Raw genomic sequence first — 26,316 nt, 5'->3', positions numbered from 1 at the left:
TAACCCCTGAAAGCGAGTTAAGAATCAGGTTCAGAAATTCGTGCACCTTATTTGGTGTCAGGACCTTTGTAAGGAGAAATCGGAATCAGGACCACCGATTTCACCTACATAACACTTAGCTGTGGCGGCACTTTGCTGGGGAGAAGCTGCTTTCCTTCTGACACTCCCCTTTCTAAGTCCCCTCCTGCTTCCGGAAGAGCAGCTGACCTGTTTTGTTTTCTGCCCACGGAGACACCTACCACATGGACTGCCTGATGCGCATCCACTTCCTGTACGAGAAGACCTGGGAGGAGTGCCTGACCCGCATGCGGGACTGCAAGGTGGGCGCCCCCTGCAGGCCTGAGCGGAGGAACGCAGGGTGGGGCCTGCTGGGCCCAGCCCGCTGCCCTCGGCCTTGTCCCCACCCCATTCCCACCCTGCCGCCTAGACCCGGCTTTTCTTCCTTTCTCAGGCGCCCCAGGTGCTCTCCCGGCCTCTGAGCATTCTGTAGCTGTTCCTTCTCCCAGACCGCTTCTCCAGCTGTCCCTGCCATCCTCAGGTTTTAGCCCACGTCACTTTCTCTCACCTCAAATTTCACCCTTGTATATAAACGGGGAGCATATCCTGGGCGTTACTGCAGCGCTCTCTTATTTATTTATTTATTACTGTGTTGCAGGTTCTATTTTTTTTTTTTTTTTTTTGTAGAGACAGAGTCTCACTTTATGGCCCTCAGTAGAGTGCTGTGGCCTCACACAGCTTACAGCAACCTCCAACTCCTGGGCCTAAGCAATTCTCTTGCCTCAGCCTCCCGAGTAGCTGGGACTACAGGCGCCCGCCACAACGCCCGGCTATTTTTTGGTTGCAGTTTGGCCGGGGCCGGGTTTGAACCCGCCACCCTCGGTATATGGGGCCAGCGCCTTACTGACTGAGCCACAGGCGCCGCCCTTTTTTTTGGTATTTTTTAAAAGTGATATCTGTGTACAATTATGGGGTACAGTGTGCTGATTTGATATACAATGTGGAATGGTTACATCAAACTGATTAACATAGCCATCATCTCACTTACTTGTTGTGGTAAGACATTTATACTACACTTTCAGTAGTTTTGAAATGTACCATTGCATTCTGCACAATAGGTGAGATCCCACGAAATACCCTCCCTCCTCTCCCTCTTCTACCTTCCTGCCCTACCAGGCCCCACTGCTCTCTCATCTTCCCTACCTGGTAACAGTGAATTCACTCCCAGACAACAGGGACTGGTTTTCTGGGATAAAGGAATATTTTGTCAGGATGTCCCTTCCTGCCTCTTTGGTAAGACTATGTAAGTGAAAAAACCCAGAAGCATAACTGTTCTGAAGAGTGCTGAGCTGTGAGGGCCTCTCCTGCTGCCCCCAGTCAGCTTCTGCACCTCTGGCCAGCCCCTCCAGACGTGGGTGGGGGAAGCAGAATTCTCAGGAAGCAGGGGCCCTTTCAAGGGACCTCAGGTCTGTCTGGAGCAATTCTGGGGCCCATAGCATGTGGGATCTGCAACCTAAGTCAAGCTCTGCCTTGTCTCCCCTACCCAGAAGCAGCTGCTGGACTGGAAAGTCTGCACCGAGGAGGAGGCTGAGACCCTGGTGAGCCAGTCCTTCTTCCAGATGATAGGAGTGCTCCAAACCAAGGTGGAGGAGGAACTGGAGCTCTTGGACGTGCGTGGTGGGGACCCTGGTGGGGGGTGCCAGGCTATTAGGAGAGTAGAGTCCAAGGACTTCCAACTTTCGTGTCCCTAATGTGTCCACTTGCCTTCACCCTTGCCAGCCCCTCACAGAGTAGCTCCCTCCCCCAGGCAACTCCAGGCTCATCCCCTGTCCCCTTCCTCCCCCCAGTGATGTGGGTGCTGTGCAGAGCTCTGGAGAAGCCCTTGCTGACCCTGGGCACTCAAGAGCTGTGGGTACAATCAGCCCCAGTCCAAGACACTTACTGTCGTGAGTAGGATTGACAATATTTCTGTGAAGGGCATGTTTCTGTGATAGGTGACGATTTTAGGCTCTGTGGGCCATCAGGTCTCTGTCATAATTCATCAACTCTACCAGTATAGCACAAAAGCAGCCCTAGGCACTGCAGAAATGAATGATGTGGCTATGTCCAGATAACTTTATTGATAGACACTAACATTTGAATTTCAGATAATTTTCACTTCATTCAATGTCTTCTTTTGACTTTTTCAACTGTCTAACACTGTGATATGCACACTTGGCTAACACAGCCAAACAAAAGCAGATGAAAGGGCGGAGGACTGCTCAAGCTAAGGATTATCTTGACTTTCTAGGACCTTTACTCTTTCATTTTGAAACCAGAATTTCGTTTTCAGTAGGTTCTTGGTCTCAGTGATTTGAAGAATAAATCCACAGATCACAGATCAGTGGGTGATCAGCACATGACCTACTAAAGAGAGATCTCTAAACAAAATAAGTGGGAAAATTAGATGGGACCAAGAATGATTGGTTCATGTTCAGTTGGAGTCCAGCTTCGTACCACAAATGAGTGCCACAAAACCTACTATACTCGTCACACAGGTTTCAAGACTTTGCAAGAATTGTCATCAAATGATATGCTCTTCCTTCAACTTAGAATTGGAATGACACTTTCTGGGAACAATACAATTTGCTTTCATCATGTAAAAATTTACATTGACAGATTTGAGGATTTGCAGAAATCATGTTGTGACCCATTTAACATACACAAAAAACTAGCCAAAAAATTTTGCATGTAATTGACTTAGATAATGCCACTTTTCTGAGTGCAAAATTTGGAAGACAACTTGTACCTGGTTGGAAGCTTTGTCCAAAATGTACACAGATAATGGAAGTGTGGATGTTGATTCTGAGGACCACCAGAGAAGAAAACCTGAATCAGATGGAAGAACTGCTAAAGCTTTAAGGTCATTACAATTTACAAATCCAGGAAAGCAAACTGAGTTTACTCCAGAAACTGGTAAAAGAGAAAAAAGAAGGCTTACAAAAAATACATCTGCTGGTTCAGACAGACAAGTGATACCGGCAAAGAGTAAGGTCTATGACAGCCAGGGCCTCCTGATTTCCAGTGGAATGGACCTTTGTGACTGTCTCGATGAAGACTGCCTGGGATGTTTCTATGCTTGTCCTTCCTGTGGTTCTGCCAAATGTGGAGCTGAGTGCCGCTGTGACCGCAAGTGGTTGTATGAGCAAATCGAAATTGAAGGAAGAGAAATAATTCATAACAAACATGCTGGATAATTTATAGTATCAAACCTTGGGGTCTTTAAAGGTCCTTTGGTCCGTTTCTTAAATTCTCTGTCATTCTAAAACATGTTTTAAGCTTGATTGCCAAATGACGGCAATTTGAAAATCCCCTCAATATCCACTCAGTATGCACTGTTTTGCATTTTGGTTGCTTTAAAATTCATTATTTGATGGACAGTTAAGATGGGCTGTTTCTCCGAAGTCAACATTGAGCCAGTCTGGGCCGTATAAATAAAGTATATATAGGCAGTCCTTGATTTGCTTGGTTTCCGTAGGCAAAAATTTCGATGACCATGACTTAATTAAATAATACCAGCCTCCTGATGGCATGGTTCGAATTTTAGTTACTACAGTATATTAGCTGTGAGGAACTGCATAACTGTGAGTAACTTACATGAAGTACAGACTTCTCTGCTAGCTCATCCCTCCGCAGATTGCTATGTAAGAAACAGATGTGCTTCGTGATCAGGGACCAGTCATGTTACTCTCAAATTCTGCCAGTAGTTGGTCCCTGTGCATCTTCAGTGATTCACAATGAAGCATGTAATTGGGTTATCTTGACACCCACATGACATTTTACAGAACTGGCTAAAAAAAAAAAAAAATGAAAATGCAGCAAAGAAATGCAAAGTAATAATGCTGGAAATGACATTTAGATGGAACATTGACAGAGTTGTAGAAGAAATCCCTGATGGTAGGAATGCTGGTGTCGCTGCTGTTCTAGGGACAGAGCAACTTAGTGAAGGCAAACTTCCCATAAAAATGAGGAAAGTGGGTGTGATGAAAAAGATAAATAGGTCCCAGAGGAAGGCAAAACAAAAACAAAACAAAAAAACCCTCTTCACATTCAAGGATATTTAAAGTGAATACAGAATTTTTTTTTTTTTGCAGTTTTTGGCCAGGGCCAAGTTTAAACCCACCACCTCTGGTATTTGGGGCCAGCACCCTACTCCTTTGAGCCACAGGCGCCACCCAATACAGAAATATTTTTACAACATTCAAAGCACAAGTGGTAAAATGGTTGAAACTTAAAAGTAATATTATAATTTGCCGTAGTATAGAAAAGATATTTACTCAGTATCATAAGATATTGACAAAAAGAAAAAAAAGACAAGCACTATTCAGACTACTCTTAGTTTTACAATGAATTAAAACACTTTAATTCTTAATGTTTCTAACTTTTTAAATTACAATATACTAAATAAATATTTTTAAATGTTAAAAAAAAAAAAGCAGATAAAGGGCCAAACTTAGACAGCAGGCAACAATTTACTGACCCCTCACCCAGATGAAGGCATAAGATACGGATGTGTTTTTAAAAAGTGATGTGTGAGAGGATGTAGCAAGTGTGGTGTTTAGCCCAGATGCTATGAGTCTGGGAACTCCAGGGAAGGAGAGATGCCCCCAGCTGTCCCCACCTGAGTGCCCAAACTCCAATTTTTCTCTGTCAGTGACTTTTGTGTAGCATAGGACAGGTCTAGAGGTGAGACTTTAGGCTCAGCCAGACCAAGGACATAGCTCTGGGCAGAGCAGAGACACTACCCCGGCGAGGAATGGCCAAGATCTCAGGGGGAGCCCAGAAGTTGACCTTGAGGAGGGTTCCTGGGAAGTGCAGGCAGTGCTGTTCAGTTGTTGGACACGCAGGGCCCCTGAGTGGGCCTCTCCTCGTGGCCCATCTGCCTTCCAGTCTCATTCGCTGGATTCTGCCACTGCAGAAATCCTTTGAGGCCCTGGCGAAGCAGACCGAGTGGCAAACCACAGATCTCTTCAGCTACTTCAAGGATGCAGTGGAGCTGTGGGAAGCTCACCAGACCAAGCTGTCCATGCAGGAGCTGGAGCTGGAGAAGAGGATGGAGCAGCATCAACAGAAGTACAACCAGGAGAACCAGGTGTGGCCCCCACCACAAGCAGAAGTGAACACAAGCAGATCCTAGACCCACATATAAAATCTTTAGCTGTAAAACTTGGCTGGCCTTGGCCATGGATCAGATGGGAGTAGCAGAAATCTCCTTGAGCTAGGTCTGAGCCGTGTGAGGTCTCTGGAACCAAAAGTGCTGTAAGAGAGTACATGAGATAGATAGGGACAGACCGATGGTTAAAGTAAGGAGATGATCAAAGGATGCTATCGTGAATCACATGGCTTATTGACATACAAAGAGAATTTTTTCTTAGGTTGACACTTCTTAAAAAGGGGGGAGGATAACATGAACAAACCCCACAGGGATAGATGGACCTTGTCCACTCACAGGGTGGACAAGGTCCATTAACCACATAGCGAGTGAGTTCCATGGTTGTTAAAGTCTGGTTAGGCTGTCAGGATGGAAGCTGGCCTCCAGGAGGAAGTACAGTCTAGTTGAAGCCTGAGGGGTACTTTCTTAGGAGGAGTTTCTCAAGAGAGCCTGGCTTGAAGGCCAACACAGTAGTGATCTGTGATGATACCCAGTCCCTCGAAGCCTGAGAGTGATGCTGGGGCGACAGGGACCCTTCTTAGCCCAAGGCCTATTGAAGCCTGAGCTCTCTCTATCAGAGAAGCTGCTGATAGTGTGAAAACTATTTGGCCTAAGCTCTCACAGGGTCCGTCAAACTCCTGAGTTTATGTGTACTTTGAAGTATGTCCAGTACTTGCGGTAACGTACATAGAATAAAATGTTTCATTCTCGAAGGGAAGGGGGAACATGCTCCAGGTCCTTCTTACAGCAACAGGTATGTCATTCACGTAGCTGTGTAAGCATCTGGAATCATTTCACAGCTCCATGGTGTATGGGGGCGTTGATGTCTGTGTCTGGCAGTCACCCTGTGCCAGTCAACTGTGCCTACCTGGCCTGTCCCCACATACCATGGGGTTGAGGGGCATCAACTCAGCATCTGACTTTGAACACAACTGGTGAGAAGAGAGTGAGGTGCCATGGGAAGATATGGCACTGGCCTGAGTAGAGTCCCGGATATAAGGGACATGTCTCCAAGGAGTCCCATCTGAGCTGGGCCCTGGGGTATACAGTGGGCAGGGCATCCCAGTCACAGAGAAGAGTCCAGAGGCCTATCGTAGAGAGAGTGGGAGTGGTGGCAGATTTCACACCCCACTTGTATAATGAGCATCCCAACCTGCCCAGGTGCCCAGGCCTCAGTTCCAGTGGCAGGGTCCCCGAAAGTCACTCACTCTGTGGCTCATGTCTACTTCCTCTTGTTTTGGTGGTTGTCTCCAGGCTCTGGAGTCCCACCTTGATAAGCTGTTGGACCAACTGAGGCAACAGAGCCGTGAAGAAACACTGGCATTTCACCTGGAAAAGGCCAAAGATTTTCTGCAGACCATGAAATCCAGGTAGGCTGACCAGACTCCAAAAGACAAGAGGTGATAGTCAGGAACTCATTTCAAGATGACAAGCAGACTGCATAGGAGTCCAGGGCCTACTTGAATATGGAAAATGTGCCCCTGACTTTGCAGAACATGGTGGCCCATTGCAGCTCTGCTATCTGCCAACAAAGAAGCTTCCAGGAGAAGTGTGAAAAGTTCATGGAGGGAGGATTTCAAGGCAATGTAATTTAAGGGTCAAGAACATGGGTCCCAGCTGGCTTCTGTTCTCCATGGTTAGTGCACCAGCCCTGCATATCAAGGGCGGTGAGTTTGAGCCTTGCCTGGGCCTGATAAACAAAAACAAACAAACAAGTAAGAACATGGGGCCTCTTTCTTACAGGGGTAAAAAGTCAACCATGCAAACATAGAGATTTTCTTCCTCATTCCTGCCTAATTACTCCTTTTTATGGACAGACACATATATGAATAAATGCACATACAGTGTTTTAATAATAAAGACTGGATGCCATTATGCAAATTGTCCTAATACTGCAGATATATTTCAATTTTTTTCCTTTTATTAAGTCATATACACATAGATCATGAATACATTTATGCATTGGTGGGGTACAATGTGTTGATTTTTTATACAATTTGGAGTGCTTACTTTACACTAATCAACACAGCTTTCACCTCATTTACTTAATTATTGTGTTAAGACATTTATGTTCTATTCTTGATAGATTTGACTTGTACCCCTGCAATATGCTCCATAGGTGTGGTCCCCCCATTTACCCTCCCTCTATCAAACCTCCCTATATTTCAATTTTTAAATGATCATGTAGCATTCATTACTATAGATACTTCCTGATGATTTAACATCCCTCATTTGATCCCCTGTTTTTGATTGGCTTCAATTCTCAATATGACAAACAGTTCTCTGGTGAACTTTCTTGTGTCTTTGTGCCTTTGTACAACCAACTCCATAAGGACCAGTCACAGAAACGGAATTTTTGTCACCAATTGACTGTGAGACTTAGATTCAGAAATATAACTTTAGGCAAGAAAGTAACCGTCTAAGTTTTGGTCTTCTAATCTGAGAAACAGACAAAAGTCTGGGCCTTGGCATATTCAGAGGTTGATGGGAGAACATAATACTATAAAATTCAAGGACACAGGACAGTGGACAGGAAAAGGGACCTCACATTACAACATATAGAAAACTCCCATGTGTGTTTTCCAAATATTCTGCAAAAAGCTCATATTCCTTGTATGATCAGAAAAATAGCTGCCCACATGGCAGCTCTATGCAAAGCTAAGTGTCAGATTCCAGCCACCTGTTTGGGGTCAGGGTTGTGGCTTCTGCCTGGGGTCTCCCTCCCTCAGCTGAGCCTCCCTGAGACAGTGGTCTCACCTCCCTGCCTCCCAGGTATAAATGTTTTCACGTGCTCCTGACGAGGGAAGTGATGGAGTACCCAGTGATCATACTGAAAGAACTCAACTCCTACAGCTTCACCCTCAGCCAACACTTCTTCGTGCGTGAAATCTTTGAACAGGTATGGAGAGGAGTATGAGATATCCAGCCACTCACAAAGAAGCACAGGGAGAGGCTGACTTCTCATTCTGATCTGCCTAGACTTGAAAGCCATCCCTAATCCAGTAGAGTTGAAATCAATCTCCAGGCATCGTGGAGAAAGAAGCTGAAAGTGACTCTAAAAAGACCATCTCTTTCTCAGTTGGGAGAAAGTTCAGAATTCAGGGCTCAGAGCTAGATGAATTTGCAATGAAAAGGCTAATTTATATAACACTTGGAGTTCCATTTATCCTACCCACCATCACGTAATTCTCCTAAAACATAGCTCTGAGCCACCTACTCTCTTGCTCAAAAGTCCCTCACCAAAGCAAATTCACAGTCTCTACGTGAGGCCCCACACTGGCTGCTTCCCACCTTCCCTCTCCCTGGTCCAGAAAAATCACCCCTCTTCCTGCATATACCTGCTCTGCCACCTAGCTCTCCTCATGCTGCCGTCTCTGCTGGGACCCCTCAGTCTCCACATGTCCTAACCTCATCCATCCTTCTGGTCCACTACCAGGACAGGATCCTGCTCACTCAGCCTCACCCCTCAGCTCACCTTCCTCATCCCCTGCCACCTCTCTGATCTCTAAGTAGTTTTGGGTACTCAGTTGTTGTCAAATACACGAGTTCAGAGCACCCAGCTAGAATGTGTTTCCTGAAGGGCAAGTGTGCCTTATTGATTTTTGTTCACTTTGGTCCCCCTTAGCCCAGGGTCTTGCATATAATGCAGACACAACAAATGGCTCTCTGGGTAAATGCATGAATACATGGAGTGTCCTGGTTTGAATCCCCTAGAGTTTGGCTCTTTTTCCTCATATATGGCCAGAATCCTGGTCCGGGATACCTGGCTCTTTCCCAGAGAATCTCTGCCCTCTGAAGGGATTCCTGTTGAGATTATAAATAAATGCTCCCTCTGACACCGGGGTTGAGGTAGACACTTAGGCTGTTGGAAGATGAGCTCATTGTCCACCCTCTGAGATCACTCTGGTCACCTGGGTTAAAGGTGTGAATACTGTTATGACCTCTATTTCATTGGAGGTCATGGAGGTGACACTGAGCCCCATAAGGTTTAAATGACTTGCCCAAGATCACTCAGTGTAAGGAGCTGGAATTCAAATCCAGACCTGCAAGCCCCACAGCCTTCACTGTTACCCATAACACTGTTACCCAAGCAGGGAATTTGAGGAGTTATCAAGGGGGTTGCCAGAATTTTGCGAGTCATTTCTTTCTGTCTGTTCCAATCTAGCACAAATGCAGCAGATTTCTGCCCGTTGTTTGCATCCCTCAATTTATCTATTTTTTTCCCCCTTTGCTCCAGATTACTACCAAGAAAATGTCAGAATGAGCTTTTATTCCATTACTTCCCATGCGTGCTGTAATGGTTTGCTAGCCTGCATGGAATTAAGGAAAACTGGTTTCCTGGTGTGGGAACACCCAGAGTACTGCTATGAACTAAGTTGGCCAAGGCTTGCATCAGATATTGAGGGGAAGGGTGGGTTCTTTTACTGAAAAGAAAAGAGATGCCTTTAGCATCTTTAGAAGTGGCTCTCTGTGAGGGGGTGGGAGGGTCACCGTGTGTGACACAATTCTTGGGGACAGGATACAATTAGAAGACGGACTTTACCTAACAAATGCAAGCAATGTAACCTGGTTCTTTGTATCCCAAATGATTCCCCAACAATAAAAAAGAAAGAAAGGGGAAAAAAGTGGTCCTTTGTAAAGGCAGTGCTGGTCCTTTAATGACTCATGGTTTTTCCTTGCAGAACTTGGCTGGAGAAGTCATTTTAAAATTCAGGGAACCAGGTAACACTTTCACAATTCAAGTACGATTCTCCCTGACTTCACTGCTCTGTACATAACATTTGTGGGTTGGGGAGGCCCAATTCAGGCAATGTTGGTAAATCGTCTCTCCCTGTGCTTTGGTGGGTTATCAACAGAAACACATGAAAAGAAATTCCAGAAGACAATTAGAAGACCGAAGAAAATGCCAAAGACTAAAGTGGAAGTAAGCAAAAGCGAGGAAAGCATAAGCAGAGGGACAACTTATGCCAGGTCAGCAGAAGAAAGGACAGAAGAAAAAGATCAAGAATCAGCGTCCTCCATGACTAAAGAGGTCCTGAGCCAGCAGGAAAAGTCTGCACTGAGTGATGAGATGGATGAGTCTAAACGGGGCTCTATTCAAGGATCGGATGAAATGCAGGTTGAAATAGAGAGCTCTTTGAAATCATCTCTGAACCAGGAAAAAGTGATGGTTCAAGGAGAGAAGGAGGAGGAGGAGGCAGACAAGGAGGAGAAGGAGGAAGAGGAAAAAGATGAAGAGGAGAGGGGGGAAGAGGAGAAGGATGACGAGGAGGAGAGGGATGAGGAAGAGGAGAAGGATGAGGAGAAGGATGAGGAGGACAAGGATGAGGAAGAGGAGAAGGATGAGGAGAAGGATGAGGAGGACAAGGATGAGGAAGAGGAGGAAGAAGAGGAGGAGGAGGAGGAAGAGAAGAGGGAAGAGAAGGAGGAAGAGGAGGAGGACCAGCAGAAGGAGGAGGAGGTAAAAGAGCAACAAGAGAGTTTATCGGTGGGTGGGGAAAGTTTGCTATGTTCATTCTATGGGACTCCCTAATATAAGCTGGAGCTCCCAATGGACCAGTCTCCTTAGAGGTCCATGTAATGAATTACAGAAGTATTCATATGTTTTTATTTCTGCGCACAGGGATCCAATTCTTTGTTCACAGCAATGCTCTTATTTATTTATTTATTTTTGAGATAGGGTCTCACTCTGTTGCCCAGGCTAGAGTGCAGTGGCATTATCATCATCATAGCTCATTGCAGCTTTAAACTCCCAGGCTCAAGCCTTGACCTACCAAAGCGCTAGCATTATAGGCAGCAATGCCTTTCAAAACCCACCTTCCTCTCCTCATGATGCTGTAGCCTACTCTGGTGTCACCCCTCACCACTCTGTGGCTTTCTCATCTTTCCTTTGTTCTTTCTCTTTCTTAGCTCCCCTTTATTGAATGGATCAACTTAGCCTTGCCTGCTTCATCCAAGCCCATTTATTTCTTATCTCTTCCTATTTTGAAAAGATCCGTATTTAAGCTGTCCGAAAGAGTTCTCCTTTGAGTGCAGGGAAGTGACTCTCATGTTAATATATCCTCAAAAACACATTCAAATTTGTAGAACAAAAAAATGAATCCCATAATTGTATAAGTGCAAATGACTGATTTCTTACATTGCTGTGGAAGAATTGGCAAATGAGACTTCTTTTTAAGCAGGAATCCCCAAATCAAACGCCCACAGGTATATGATAGAAAAGAGGGCTGGAGACCAAGTATAAAATAATGACGTGATGAAAACTGTATTGTCATTACTCAGCCCCAGCCAGAGATACCACATGGGAATGAAGGCTCAAAATCATCATACTTTCTGATATTTTAAGAGAAATCAGAAACTCGGATTTTTATGTAGAACTTCCTAATTTTAAAAGCACTATGTGGGCAAAAATACATATAGAGAGGCAAAATTTGGCCCACAGGTTTATAACCTCTGATATCAAGGAATGTGTAGTTGACATCCCCAAGTCCATTTAGTGATATCAAGTCTAAAGTCTCCTTACCTGCTTAGGATGAAGACAATGAAGAGAGTCTAGAGGAGATATACTATGAGGACATGGAGTTCTTCCAAACCTCTGGTGGAAACACGTATTTTGTCTTCGTGTCCCTGGAAAAAGAAGAGCTTAGCGGGAAGCCCCCCACCAACTTCTCAGTCTTGCTCATCAAAAACACTTCCAGTGCCAACTTCATAGAACAAGCAATAATTCCATCCAAACTCATTTTAGAAATTAAGAAACAGTGAGTAGAAAACTAGTTTATTCTCATTCTGTCATTCTGAGGTTTATGAACAAGGTGAAATTTTGTAAGAAAAGATTGGATTAGTTTTAGCTGGAAAAAGGGAAAAAATATATTAAATAGGTAACTGAGGGAGGGTAGGGATGAGAAATACAATGAAAAATAGCAAATGTCCAGGAATTATTTGCAGTCAAAAATATCTTCTGTGAGAGTGACCCCCTGTGCCCCTTCCTGGATGCTCTATTGGCTTGGGCCTCATACATATCTCTGCCAGAGGCTTTTGGGTTCTAGTTCCTAACACATGAAATCTTAGTGGTTTCTTTTCTTTAAAAAAAAAAAAAATTCTATAGGTATAGACTATAGGTATGAATGTATCATGTGTGATATTTCACACTAACTATGTACTATGTGACACATTTATTCCAGAAAATAGAAAATAACAATGACGAATAGAAAAATGACCCATAATCCTAACACTGAAAATTTATCTCCCCTAACTCCCAAGTTTCTGGGCTTTTGCGTTAGAGTTTGGACCAAACACGAACATTTGCAGTTGGCTTTTAATGGCATTTCCATTGCTCTCCTGCCTCTACAATGTCATAAGTAGGACTAAGTAGTTACATATCACCTGGCTAGTCCACTTCCCATGTTCACCCATGGGCAGGATGCCAAAGACAGGAAGTGGAAGAAGCACAGTCAGGCCTCTGAGCTCTTTGCCCTGCACCTTGGCATAACCTCACCGAGGATATCATCCTTCTTCCTCATCTGTCCTCCCTTAGCCCATAAGACAAAGACCAAGAAGAACCACCACAAGAGCTGAGCTCTTATTTATTGAGAGTATTTAATCTCTTCAGTAACTGTGAGAGGTACCATAATTAACTTCACATCATAGATGAAGAAACTGAAGCTCAGAGAGTTAGTCATTTAGCCAAGATTTCCAAGATAGGTAGTGGTTAGATCCAAGATAAGACTCTAGACCAGTGATTTTCAACCCGTGTGCCACAGCACAGTGGTATGTCATGAGAGGATCTTAGGTGTGCTGCAAAAATTTTTTAAAGATCATTAATTAAATTATTTTCAAAAGAAGTTCAAAGCAAAGTAAGTATGTATTTTTTTTACTCTTTTTTTGTGGTCAACATAATTTAAGTATGCCATGAAAGTTTAACTGTAGGTTCAAGTGTGCTGTGAGATAAAGAAGGTTGAAAGACATTGATGTAGACCCTGTAATTCCAGAATCTTGCACCAACCTCTGTGCCTTGTTATCTAACCTTGTGAATCACCAGAAGGAAAATTTCTGTCCAACTGATTGGATTTGAATATTGAAGGATAACAAGCATTCATAAAGTATGAAAATCTCAATGAATTATCCATTAATTCTATTTGTTTGTTATATTTCCCGTATAAAATAAAACCATTACTAACCCCCAGGAACCCACCTTGTGTACCCATCCCACATCATTATTCTCTCTTCCCCAGGGATAACAAATATGACTTCTAAGTTCATTTCACTTACTTTTGAACTTTATTTAAATGAAATCATACAGAACTCACTCTTTCATTTGTAAGACATATACAAGGTGGCCATAAAGTTCACATGTGATTTAAAATAGTAAGCTTCTTTTCTATTAAACTGTTTAAAATTGCACACAAACTTCATGGCCACCCTGTATATTCCTTAATGTGGCTAGAGGTCACTTTTTATTTCTGTATAGTATCTTGTGATAAAAAAAATATGATCCATTTTATTTATCCATTCTACTGATGCACATTTGGGTCTCTTCCAATTTGGGGATATAACAATAATGCTGCTCTGAACATTGCACAAGTCCTCTGGTGAACATATGTATACATTTCTCTCATCTATATAACTAAGAGTGGAATTGTTGAATCATAAGTGTGTCCATCTTCAAGAGATATAGCTAAAAGATACTACCAAATAGTTTCCAAAAGTGGTTTTAACAGTTTTACAGTTTACAACAGTGTATGAGCATTCCAGTTGCTCCACAATCTCAACAACAGTTGCTATCGTCAATGGTCCATTCCACTGTAATTATAGTCATACCTCATTGTGTTTTTAATTCACATTTTCCTGATGAATAACAATGTTGTATACCTTTTCATATGCCTGCTGGCAATTTGGTTTTTTGTGAAGTGCTTAGTGAAATCTTTTGGCTTTTTTGTTTTTTTGGTGGATTGTCTTTCTTCTTATTAATTTATGAGGGTTAGTTACTTATCCCATATGAGGCTTTTATCTGATAAATATATGGCAAATGTTCATCTCTCTGTGTTGGCTGATTTTACTCAAAATATCCTTCAATGAATAGAAGTTTTTATTTTTAATAAGGTTCAATTTGCCAGTTTTTTTCATTAGGGCTAGTTTATTTTGTGTTCTATCCGAGAATTTTTTGCCTGCTCAAGGTCGTGAAAATATTCTCTGTTATGTACTAAAACTGTTCTTTTTTTAAAACTTCCATATTAACATCTAAAATATACCTGGAATTGATTTTTGTTTATAGTGTGAATAAGAGTCAAGATTCCTTTCTTTCCCATATGGAGAACAAATTGATCTTGGCCATTTACCAAGAAGACTCTGCCTGCCCTCACTGCTCAGCCATACATCTTTTCTATTCCTCTGTGTGTCTCTCCTTGCACAGCTACCTTACACTGGTTGATTATAATAGCTTTATTGTAAGTCTTAATATCTGGTAATGTAACTCCTCCAACTTCAATCTTCTTCACGATTATCTTCACTATTACTGTATTTCCACATAAATTTTGGAATCAGTTCATTCAGTTTCCATAAGAAGACATCTGTTGGGATTTTTCTCTTGTTATTTTATTGAATCTATAGATTAATTCCGGGAGAAGTGACATCTTAACAATACATGGCCAGGAAAGCTCTATAACCTTTAAAGAGGAAGAAATGATAATCTGGGAATCCATGTTTGCAAATCAAATCAAAGTCAATGAATCTCATTTCCAAAATATATTAAGAGCTCCAAGAAACTAATTTTTAAAAGAGCAGCTATACACAATAGAGAACCGAACAGAGACATTAATGGATAGTACCCAGAAAAAGAAATGAAATAGTCTTAAATACATGCAAATATGCTCATAATGTGACAAAACTGTCAAACTCAAAAGTTTGATAATACACTCTGAGGCTATGGCAAAACAAGAACTATTTTTCATTGCTGATGAGGGTATAGGCTGCCTTCCAATGGAAACAGTGTGGCCCTATCTGCCCAAACCACAAATGAATTTTAACCTTTGATTCAACAGTTCCAGTTCAGAGGCATTTATCCAATAGAAGTGGATAAATATGGGCAAGGTTATTCATTGCAGCTTTCTTTGTAAGAGCAAAAAGTTGGAAGCCATCCAGTGTCCTTAGCAGTGGTATGGTTAAATGAATGAGGGTTCATCCACACAATGAAATACATTTCAGTTGGGAAATAAAATAGGGAAGAAGGAGTGAAAGTGTCTCGATATGGAAAGACCTCTCACAGGACATGCTTGCTGGCAGGGCTGACCCTGGCTGGTCTCTCTCTCAGACTTCGAGCTGGCTTTTTTGAACACATGGAGAAGTGGTTTGACCAATGTACCCTCAAAGCACAGATCATTGTGGCCACGAAGATTGATGAGCTGGATTCAGAACTGGAGCTGCGCCTGCACCTGCACCAGCCAAGAGCCCAGAACATTGAAAGGGACATCCACAACGTCAGGGCAGGTACAGACCCTGCTAGGGAAGGCCTGCCCTCCTGCAGACCCCTCCTCAGCTTCTGTTCTTCCATGGCTGTGTGCTCACCAGCTGCCCTGCTTTGCACCTTGCAACATTTAGCCTGCTAGCTCTCAGGGCTAGGATACAGCTTGGAGTGTGATTTGTGTGGAGAAGGAAGGTGTGCATGAGGGCTCACACCTCCCAGGCTTGCAGAGAAAGGTAGTCCTCTGAATCTTCATTTGAGACTGTTTCCTTTTCCTTTTTTTTTTTTTTTTTGAAAGAGTGTGTTGGATTCAGAAATGAAGAGTCTTGTGCTGGTTTAGCTCAGATCTGTTCACATCCCTATCAGAGACACACCTGCAAGGTGGATGCTATACAGGCAAGCCTGCAGCGCTGGGATCAGAGCCCTCTGCCTGTACATCTCTGGGTGGGTTATCTGACCTCCCTGACCCCTTCTTCACATGCAGAAGATGGTAGTAATGAAAACTCCTGAAATGGCATGAGCCCCTGGCACAAGATACAGCCTCCCAAAGTGGTAGCCATTATCTCCGCCTACTCACTTATCATACTTAAAAAAACAGACATTTCTTTCTCTCTTAGGTGTTGGGCTCTATTAATGGTGTCAGGGGGGACATTTTAGTAGGATCCTTCAATAATCCCTGTTGAGTCTCCACACAAATCACACTCCAAGCTGTATCCTAGCCCTGCAGAGCTAGCAGAGTGTCCCTGCAGAAATCCATGCAAACTCCTGCTGCCTGGAGCAGGGAGAGGTGTGTAAGAAGATGACTGGCCTTGAGTCCCATTGCTTGCTGCCTTGGCAACTTGCTTGGCAAATGGAACCTCGCTGTCCTTATCAGGAAAATGTGTGCACTAAATGCACTGGGAGGAATAAAAAAGATCACACATGCCTCCTTCCCAGGCTCCCTGGCCCTACATACAGCATAGAAACTGAGACCAGAGAAATGAAGTTCCTATGTCACACCATTCCTTTTTGGCAGAGCTGGGACTACAGCACTCCCACCACTTTAGACAACAGGAGGCCAAATGGGCAGGGGCAGGGCTCTCTGCTTGCAGTAAAGGCTTGTGATGGGGCTCTGGCAGCCCAGTCCTTGTTCCTTCTGCTCCACCTTGGAAGCCAACTGGAGTCCAGGCTCACTGAAGCTAAATATCCCCTGATGCCAAGGGGCAAAGCCAGACTGCTTGGCATCATGCTTGCTGTTATCACCCAACCCTCTCAACCAAATCTCAGCCCTCCCCAGCACCCCCACCCATCCTACCTGCTGCCAGGTTGCTCCCCAGACTCTCTGCCTCCCTGCCTTTGTTCTCTCAGCTTCAGGCAGGGAATCTTCACTAGCAGGGAGACAGCCTGGCCCAGACTGGCCTCTCTGAAGTCAGAGCCCATTCCTAGCTCAAGCCCTGGTGAGGGAACCAGGCACAGGACAAGGGGCCCTCTCTTGAGCTATCCCTGTTCTGCAGCTCTGGCTAAGGAGGGGCTGCGGGCAGACATGGTTTCAGGAAGGGAAGGTGCTGATGCAAATGGGGTCCCAGACTACCTCACTGTTTTCCAGCTGAACTGTTGCTTCATCAAGAGCGGTTGGACAGCCACTGTGGCGGTGTGATTGAGACCCTGAAGAAGGAGAGGCTGATGTTCTGCCAGTTCCAAGAAGAGCAAAACGCGAGGAGCAAAAACTTCCGCCACAAGATTTACGACATGGAGCACAACTTCTTGAATGCCACCAAGAGCCAGAAGTAAGGGGCCCTGGAGTCTCCATCCCACCCTCACACTCTACACTGAAAGGAGCCATCCTTCCCTGTAGGCAAAGGAACAGAGAGCTCCTGTTTTGAGTTAACCTCTTCAGGAGAGTCAGAGTTAAACTCTATGAAACATCTGGGTGGGAGGGTGGCAGTGAACAGAGAGAGCAAAGGGAACTTGTGCATAGTCCGTGTGCAACGGGCCAGCCAAGTGCCCTGAATATCAATGGTGGGAAAGACAACTTCCCCTCAGGGAAATCTGGACAGGCTTCCTGTAGGAGGTGGCCTTTGACCAAGTTCCCTAATCAGGGACGGAGCTCTATCTAAGCCCAGGGTTAGTAGGGTGTGCTCAGGGCAGGTCAAGGGGCTACAGAGAGGCCATTCAGAGCCATGAGATGGAGGCCTCAGATGGCCACAGGGAGGGAGCTGGCAGGTGTCTGCACAGCCGCCAGGCACACGGGAGGCAACTGGTTGTGGTGGACTTGGTTGGAAAGAGGAAACTCTCGGGCAGTCTTCTGAGAGTATGAGGGGCAGGTGCCACATTGCTTGGCTCTCTACAGCCTGCTGGAGGGAGGATGAAGATCAAGTAGGGCCTGGGATTTCTTTTAGCAATTTGGTAACAGGGGTCCGAGAGAAGAGAGGGATGCCCTCTGACCAGCACACCCAGTGTGACACGATGTGTCCTGCACATACTGGAACTTTGGACTTTCTTATACTACCCCCTTTGCTACACAAGAAGTTGGATTGTGGTTCTGGTAGCCCCACATCTGGGTATGGTTGGTGGAGCTCAAATAGCTTCTCAGGATGTCATCCTGGGCCCAGGTCATCGTTCACCCTCATAAGCCCTCCAGGCTGGTCACTTGCCAGTGACCTGCCTCTTCTGTTCTCCCAGGCTAATCACCATCACAACCTGTTCTCCCCAGGCTGGTTACCACCATCACCACATGCCCTCTCATGTCCCCAGCTTGACATCATCACCGCATGCCCCCCCATGTCCCCAGGCCGGCCACTATCACCTCCTGCCTCTCCCATGTCCCTAGCCTGGCCACCATCACTGTCTATCACTCCCTGTCCCTAGCGTGGCCACCATCACTGTTTATCACTCCCATGTCCCCAGCCAGGCTGGTCACCATCATCACCTACCCTTCCCATGTCCCCCAGCTGGCCACCATCACCCCCTGCCTCTCCCATGTTCCCAGGGTGATCACCATCACTGTCCTGTACCTCCTCTGTGTCCCACAGGCTGGTCATTCTCACCAGCGCACTGCACCATGAGCTGCTTAGCTACGTCGATGTCACCCAGGTATCCCTACGCAGCTTCCGGCAGTACTTGGAAGAGAGTTTGGGCAAAGTCCGCTGCACAAACATCGAGTTTGTCAAAAACTGCAGGTGGGAGCCAGTGTCCAGGGCCTCTTCAGGCCACCAGGTTTCTTCATTGGGACGTGGTCTTGTTTCTTTCTCAATTTTTTTATTTTGAAAAAATATACATAACACAGAATTTACTGTTTTAACCATTTTTTAGGTATACAGTTCAGTGGCATTAAGTACATTGTCATTGTTGTGCTGCCATCACCACCGTCCGTCTCCTGAACTTTCTCATCTTCACACCTAAAACTCCTTACCAGCCAGCACAAACTCCCCATTTCTCCTCCCCCCAGCCCAGACTGCTCTGTACAAATACCTGTTCGTGGCCCTGATTTCAATTCTTGTAGGGATAGTCCCAGAAGTGGAATGTCTAGATTATAAGTAATTCTACGTTTGTAGCGGAATCATTGGACTATTTCCATAGTAGCTGCATCATTTTGCATTCTCATCAGCAAAGGCCAAGGCTTCCAATTTCTCCACGTCCTTATCAATCCTTGTTATTTCCTGACTTTTTTTAGTAACAGCCATCTTAGTGGGTATGTGGGGGATTGTGTTGGGGGTTTGATTTGCATTTCCCTGGTTAATGATGTTGAACATCTTTCTATGTGTTTAATGGCTATTCTTTCCCCTTCCCCACCCCCGAGATTTTAACTCAAACCTAAATGAAAGTAATTCTAGATTTAGTCTTCAACACTTGTGGAAAGCTGTGTGTGTGTGTGTGTGTGTGTGTGTGTATATATATATATATTTTTTTTTTTTTTTGAGACAGAGTCTCAAACTGTCACCCTGGGTAGAATGCTGCGGCGTCACAGTTCACAGCAACCTCAAACTCTCAGACTTAAGTGATTCTTTCGCCTCAGCCTCCCAAGTAGCTAGGACTACAGGCACTCGCCACAATGCCCAGCTATTTTTTTGTTGCAGTTGTGATTGTTGTTTTAGCTGGCCTGGGCTTGGTTCGAACCCTGCAGGCTCAGTGTATGTAGCTGGTGCCCTACCGACTAAGCTTCGGGCACTGCCCTGTGTATATTTTTTAAAAACTTACATTATTTTAAAAATCACAGATCTTTTACTCATTATAAGATAATCAAACACAGATGTATATAAAGTAAAAAGTGGAAGCCCTCAAAAATATATTTTTTTATATGCCTGTACTTAGGGCGTACATGAGCAAAAATTGTTAGTTTTTTACAAAAATGGAATTCTAGTATGCATACTGATCAAAATTCTCCCTGCTACCATTAAATCATTGTGGAGTAGGAGCTAAAGAAACTTTCATTCCAGTCCATGAAATTTTGATAATTTGAGTCTATAAGAAATAGATTAATAGGAGAAAAGGCATCCAAATTCATTAACGTGCAAGTGCATGGGAGTCACGTGAAGAATGAAATTCAGAGAAGGGCCAGATGGTTGAAACTTAAATATCCTCTAATAGAGGTCAAGGAAGGGGGGATGTAGGCAATTTTAGAAAAAGAGTAAATGATTTTTAGGAGAGACAAATGGATCCGAAGAACAGATAATAGCTAGGAACAAAGTTTGCCTGGGCTCTGGGTGGGCATCAACTCTAGTCTTCCTTCCTGCAATGTGCATCATTTGCCCTGGTTGGGGAGGGGATTCACAAGCAAATGTCTTCTAGAGGACCCTGCCTTCAGGTAGAGAGGGGAACTCCAGAGAAAAACTTTCTCTGCATTCGCTGCTCCCCAAGTTCTCTCAAGTTGAAGTCCAAAGAGGTTATTTTCTGAGCCCCAACAGTGGACACCTTCTATGTTGGTGTCTGCAAAGCTTACATTTGTTTTAAATATTATTGAGATTTTTATGATTATAAAATCGTATTTTTTTAAAGGAAATTTGGAAGGTAGTGACAACTAGAACTAGTAAGTGTGGCACCTCTACTTGCGTATCTCTGTGTCACTCTCAAATATTTTAGTTTCATTCTAGCTAATTTCTTCGTGTTGTCCTTCCTAGTCATTTATTCACTCGGTAATTATGATGAATCTCCTGGGAAATCTATTTATTGAGTTTGTAATAGTAATTATTACAGTTTCGACTTAGAGTTATATTTGATTCTGTTTCAAAATTTCTTGCTCATATCTTCAAGTTTACCTTTTATTTCTTTAAGCATCTTAAACCTAATTATTGTGTGATCTATGCCTGATAATTCTAATATCTAAGGTCTTCGTGGAAGATCTGTTTCTGTTCTGTTTTGTTTTACCGGTTCTTATTCATGATATCTTACCTCTTGTTTCCTTGTGGGGTTTCTTTCCCCCCCCGTCAGTCACTCATTTTCCTTGGATTTTATCTGAGGCATTCTTTGAGACTTGGACAGACACTGGGTTCCTTCGGAGAAAATCCTTATTTGTTTCTACTGGGTAGCTGAAGGGCACTACCTCCCCAGGACCAATTAGAATTCTCTGCTTGAGATTTTTTGGATCACTCCAGAGAATATGAATTCAGTTCATAAATGTGTATGAAGTCCAATTTGTGTTATGGACCTCAGGGGAGAGAGACCTTTCTCTCCTCCCGGCCCTGGGATGTAGACAGGCTGGAGTTTGGCGGAGTTCCTTTCTCAATCTCTTACAGCACGTGCTGTCCTCTGGGTCCAGCTTGAGGCTGTCCTCTCACCTGTGCAGTCATCAAGGCTGAAGCAGTGTCCAGGACAAAGCCAGCTTTGGCACCCCCCTACATTCCAAGGAACCCTTCTACTAGTCTCATATTCATCTGGAATTTCTTCCTTTACACAGCTCCAAGAAAACTAACTTCATTTTTAATTTTATCTAAAACTCTGTTCGTTTCAGTTGGGTCCATTGGTGTATCCAATGGGACAAACTGGCCCAGGTGGAAACTCTGCACCGCCTAACAAATCCCTGCTCCTCTGCTTGAGCAACCTACATTCATTTCTCAACATCTTGTGCTTTGCATCTGAGGCCTAGATTGAAAGTGTCTTACAACATTTGGGATGGGCGGGAGCTTTTAGGTCCAATGAATTTTACTTCTCCCCAATTATTTTCAGATTGTTTTCTGAGGGAGGCAACTTTTCTCCTGAAGAGATTAACTCACTGTGTCGTCGCCTAGAGAAGGAAGCTGCTCGGATAGAGTTTGTTGAAAGCTTAATCATGCTCTATATGGAGAAGATGGAGAATGAGTACCTGGACCAGGTCAGGGAGCCCAGCCTGCCCTCCTGCCAGGCTCCAGACCTGGTGACAGAGTGTCGATCAATTCCCACGGAAGGGGGGGCCAAGCTCCCTGTCCAACTTCTAGTTGCCCTGTCCCCCTCCTCTTCCAAAGTCCTAGAATTCCAGTTCAAGTCCCCCTTCTTGACTCTTTATCTTTCCATACAGGCCAATGATGTCATCAACAAATTTGAAAGTAAATTCCATAACTTGTCTGCGGACCTTATTTTCATAGAGAAAATCCAGCGGTTGCTGACCAATCTGCAGGTGAACATCAAGTGCCAGGTAGGACAGATTCATTCTTCATCCAGGGATATTTATCACACACAGCTGCACACCAGGTGCCATCCGGGTGCTGGGAGGCCAGTGCGGCCTCTGCCTATGGGTCTCGCTCTCTAGCAGGAAAGACAAATTAAATCTTTATAGCCACCGACATTCGCCGAGTTGCTGTGCACCATGCACCTAGCTGACCAACTTATTTTTATTAGCTGTGTTAGTCCCCCTAAGAACTGTAGGAGGCAAGTACTGTTTTTAATTCTCATTTTAGAGATAAAGAAACTGAGGCAGAGAGGAATTCAGTGACTTAGGAAGGAAAACAAAGCTCTTAATGGGTGCAGCCAAAATGTGAACCCAAGTCTGATTGACACCAGAGATTATGGCCTTGACCATGAACAGGCTACCTGTGTGACAAGATGGGAAGAGGGCTGTGCGGGGCATGAGGGAGCAGAGAGAAGAGGATTTAACCTTGGCTGGGAAGGCAAAGCTTCTCAGGATTGAGGGAGAATCAGGAGACAGCCAGGCAGGAAGGAGGGGAGCAGTGTGTTCTGGAGATGTCCAGAAAACCTCCTGGGGAGAGTGTGTGAGGAGGGGAGAGGGGGTGGGCAGCTCTGAGGCTGAAAACACTCCCATGGGGCTTGGGTGCTCAGGGCTGCATTTGAGGGGGGCCCTGGCTACTGGCTGCAAAAGGGCTGGCAGTGAGTAGGAATGAGGCAGAGGTGCGAGGGTGTGGTGAAAGGAGTAGAGGACCGGACACCTGGACAAAGTGCCAGCAGGGACACATTCTGATCCCAGAGTTGAGTGGCGGTGGGTAGGTAGGACTTAGAGAAGTGAGTCCTGGAAGTGAAGGGCCTACCTTATCAACACAGATTCGTGTAATTCAGGAAACAGGGTTTGAGGACCCACTGGAGCCAGGACAAGCTGAACTGAGGATGGCAGACCTGAAGTGGCAAGTGCATTCCAATAAAAGAAGGGTCTCAGGCTCTGAGGTCCTAGTCTCCTGCCTCCTGTCCCAGGAAGCACTTAATTCACTCTTCTGTGAAAGGGGAATCATAAAAGCAACTCATAAGATCCCAACACCAATAAATGAGCTAATGCTTGCTAAGCTTTTGACCTAGTCCCTGGTGTCTTCAGTAAAGACATGTGTGATGAGATCCCCAGAAGAGCCTCTGGCCATTCTAGAAGTGAAGGATAGGCAGCTGCTGGGACCAAAGCCCAGGGTTCCAGGCATGTCACCTGCCCTTGTTTAAGGAGCGTATTCCTAGTGGGCCTCCAGCTGGTGCTGGTACAGACTTGCTCTGAGCTGATATTTGGAGACAGTTTACAGTGTACAGGGGCTGAATTTTTTAATATATGACACCTATGATAAGCAAAAGATATTTCCATCATGGGCAATATTGAAAATTTTGGACAAATACAAAAAGTAAATAATAATTCTACCACATACTCATAACTCCAGTTAAACATTTTGATTTTTCTTTAAGCTTTCTTCTACCCATGAAAAGATGGAGATATACCAAAATTGGCCTCTGCTATTTATACAATTTTATAAGCTGTATAATCTTTAAGGATTCTTCAAAAACACTGTTTTGATGGCTTCCCTATCATGGATGTGTTGTGGTTTTTATCTGAGCATTCTTTTTTGGAGGAACATTTGGGTGGATGTCACTTCTTCTTATGATACCGTGAGAAATGTCCCTGCTTGGGGGTGTCTTGAGAGCCAGAATCCTGGATCTGAACATGAACTTTCAAAGGCTCTTAATGCTTTCTAGCTAGATTTCACAGACTTGGCACTGCATTGTTAGAGCAGGAGTCCATCTTTCCCCCAGCTCCCTCATCACACTCAGGAGTGCCAATTTTCTTTAGATATTATCTATTTATTTGATAGAAAAAATATCTTTTAAATTAGTATTGGTCTAGTTTATAGTAAAACTGCACTTTTTTCTTGGTTTCAGTATGTAATCAATTTCTTAGATAATATGTTTTGCTGAACATTTTCCTGATCACAATATGTATCCTAGGAAGAAAATCTCAGGACTTCTGGTTTTCTAGGTGGCAAAATCCAATTCGCAAACAGATCAATTAAATTCTTTTCTGGAACAGCTTCAGCAAAAGATAGAAATTTGTCGAGACCCAAAGAGTGACAAAACAGTAAGTGCTCAGTAGTGTCTGCATGTGAATAATAAAGACGTGTCTTGCTAGAACCATGAACTTGAAATGAACTTGCATGTGCGTACAGGCTTTATCCAGCACCAGGGGTGTCTCTGACCCTTCCTGCTCAGCTCCTGTTTTATTCAAAGGAATGAAAAAAGGAAGAGGGGAGAGACCGGCTACTGTCCCCCACCTACCGCCTCCCAGGCAGGCGTGTGTAGTCCAGTGGTGGGGGCCTGGGTCTGGCTTCCTCTGACTTCGCTGCCCCTAGGATGTCACCAGGCATCCCTTGTTGAAATGAGAACTCAGCACGACACACAACAGAAGCAGAGCCCTGCCCTCTCAATGACCGCTTTTGTTTGACTTTTCACTTGTTTCTTTTGATCCCAGCACCTAAACTGATGTTCTCTGTCTAAACTGTGAAAAGTCAGAATTGGATCAGAGTTTGAAAGGGATGTGGTTCTAGGTGCCTGCCAGACCCTGACCTGCAGAGCAGATCTCTGGGTGTCTTTGTGCTTGTTTTTCTGCCACAAGTGCACATCTTTGTGCCCCATTGCACATGTGCCCAGGCCACACCAAGATTCCTCTTCCGTAACAGTTCAGCCAGGTGCTCCCAGGACCAGAAGCCCCAGCCTGATGGTTCTGAAGTGGGAAGCTTCTTCCTCACCATTCTCTGTCTTTTCTATTTCAGAGATGCTGAGTTATGGTTCTTTTGTCACCACTGAGAGGACATTTGTTTTTCTTTATTGTTTTTTTTTCTTGTATAATATTGCATAATTTTTGAGAAAAGCTCAAACATCCACAAAACATAGACAGCAGAATAAACGTCCTTCCCGCTGTTCTCCTTGCAGACTCTAAACCCTGTCCCGTACATTCATCACATGTTTCTCACATCCTCTGAGATTACTTGCACTGCAGTGCAGAGGAAAGGCTTCCCTAGTCTTGCTTCTGAGCCCACCCACTGGGGAACAGGGGAAAAATGAGGTTAATCTGCGGGGATGCTGCAACAGGCCTCTGAGGGCAGGCTCTGCCTCTCCCGAGCAGCGAGCAGTGGAAACATTTAGTCTCATATTCCCTCCCATCCACTGCGCTCTCCTGTCAGGGTGTAGAGCCACTGCCAGTGACTCCCCCTGGCCAGGTGAGGGGCAGGTGAGTGTGGTTGTACAGGCAGGCATTTCTGTGCTGCTGAAGGGGGCTGGCTTGACAGTCTGCAACAATAGCAATGCCTCACTAATGTGACCAGGGAGAAGACCCTCACGGCTGCATCTCTGCACACCTGCAGGGTGCTGCTCCAAGGGGTGGGTACATGTTACATCTGGTCTTGGGGATAGCCAGATTGGCCTCCTGGACTCTCCTACACGCCCTCACCACCGGGACCAAATGTTTCCTTCTAAACATAGAATGCTAGAGCCAGATGACAGCCTAGGGAGTATTCGGTGTCCCCATCTTATAGATGGGAAGACAGAGTTGAGGAAGTTCAAGTCATTTGCCTGGAGTTGAACCTATAGAATCAGGTATAGAACTTCCGATGCCCCCATCAGTGAAGGGTCTGCTGCCCCAGTGCAGCCGCCTAGGAGAGCCAGCCCCGTGTCCCATCCCCCTGGGCCCTCCCTGTGAGTCAGGAGGCCACCTGCCCAGACCAGCCCCTGGTCCTGCCTGCTCTCCCTCAGGCTGCTTCCTCGGGACTTTCTTCCTCCATGTCCTCACTAGGTGGCGCACACAGATGGACTCCTCACCTTTGTCCGAATGTGGAAAGAAAAACTGAGCCAGAGGATTCAGTACCTCAACTGCAGCCTGGACATGGTGTCTCAAGTGGATTTTACTGTAAGGAGCGAGGGTGCTGCAGGGAGGGAGTTGAGCTGTTGTCTTGGCTTCCCAGAGACCACCAAGGCAAACAGAACCTAAGGGAAGAGGGTTCTCCTACCTCTGCTGGACATCAGGCCC

At 44.8% G+C, this 26,316-nt stretch overlaps 1 protein-coding gene and 1 pseudogene across 4 annotated transcripts in view; both read left to right on the top strand.

The window, feature by feature from the left end:
- The window catches only part of CCDC180 (coiled-coil domain containing 180), a 62,884-nt gene that overhangs the window by 18,627 nt on the left and 17,941 nt on the right, over nucleotides 1-26,316 (top strand). For all 4 annotated transcript variants that reach the window (XR_008375455.1, XM_053568246.1, XM_053568236.1 and 1 more), the window contains exons 11-25: nucleotides 232-320; nucleotides 1,545-1,667; nucleotides 4,955-5,128; nucleotides 6,443-6,558; nucleotides 7,961-8,087; nucleotides 9,871-9,910; nucleotides 10,045-10,649; nucleotides 11,720-11,946; nucleotides 15,495-15,670; nucleotides 17,230-17,410; nucleotides 18,656-18,802; nucleotides 21,786-21,930; nucleotides 22,114-22,230; nucleotides 24,274-24,372; nucleotides 26,083-26,196. Coding sequence is in view for 3 of the 4 variants with exons in the window: in XM_053568246.1 (XP_053424221.1) it covers nucleotides 232-320; nucleotides 1,545-1,667; nucleotides 4,955-5,128; nucleotides 6,443-6,558; nucleotides 7,961-8,087; nucleotides 9,871-9,910; nucleotides 10,045-10,649; nucleotides 11,720-11,946; nucleotides 15,495-15,670; nucleotides 17,230-17,410; nucleotides 18,656-18,802; nucleotides 21,786-21,930; nucleotides 22,114-22,230; nucleotides 24,274-24,372; nucleotides 26,083-26,196 (2,480 nt within the window). In the remaining variant the exon portion in view is untranslated. The remainder of the gene's footprint in view (nucleotides 1-231; nucleotides 321-1,544; nucleotides 1,668-4,954; nucleotides 5,129-6,442; nucleotides 6,559-7,960; nucleotides 8,088-9,870; nucleotides 9,911-10,044; nucleotides 10,650-11,719; nucleotides 11,947-15,494; nucleotides 15,671-17,229; nucleotides 17,411-18,655; nucleotides 18,803-21,785; nucleotides 21,931-22,113; nucleotides 22,231-24,273; nucleotides 24,373-26,082; nucleotides 26,197-26,316) is intronic.
- On the top strand, nucleotides 2,443-3,248 carry LOC128569811 (ARL14 effector protein-like; annotated as a pseudogene).

The sequence above is a fragment of the Nycticebus coucang genome, chromosome 2, assembly GCF_027406575.1.
Source record: "Nycticebus coucang isolate mNycCou1 chromosome 2, mNycCou1.pri, whole genome shotgun sequence".
NCBI lineage: Eukaryota > Metazoa > Chordata > Mammalia > Primates > Lorisidae > Nycticebus > Nycticebus coucang.
Note: the sequence above shows the minus strand (reverse complement) of the source record. Positions and strands in the feature narration are given on the sequence as shown.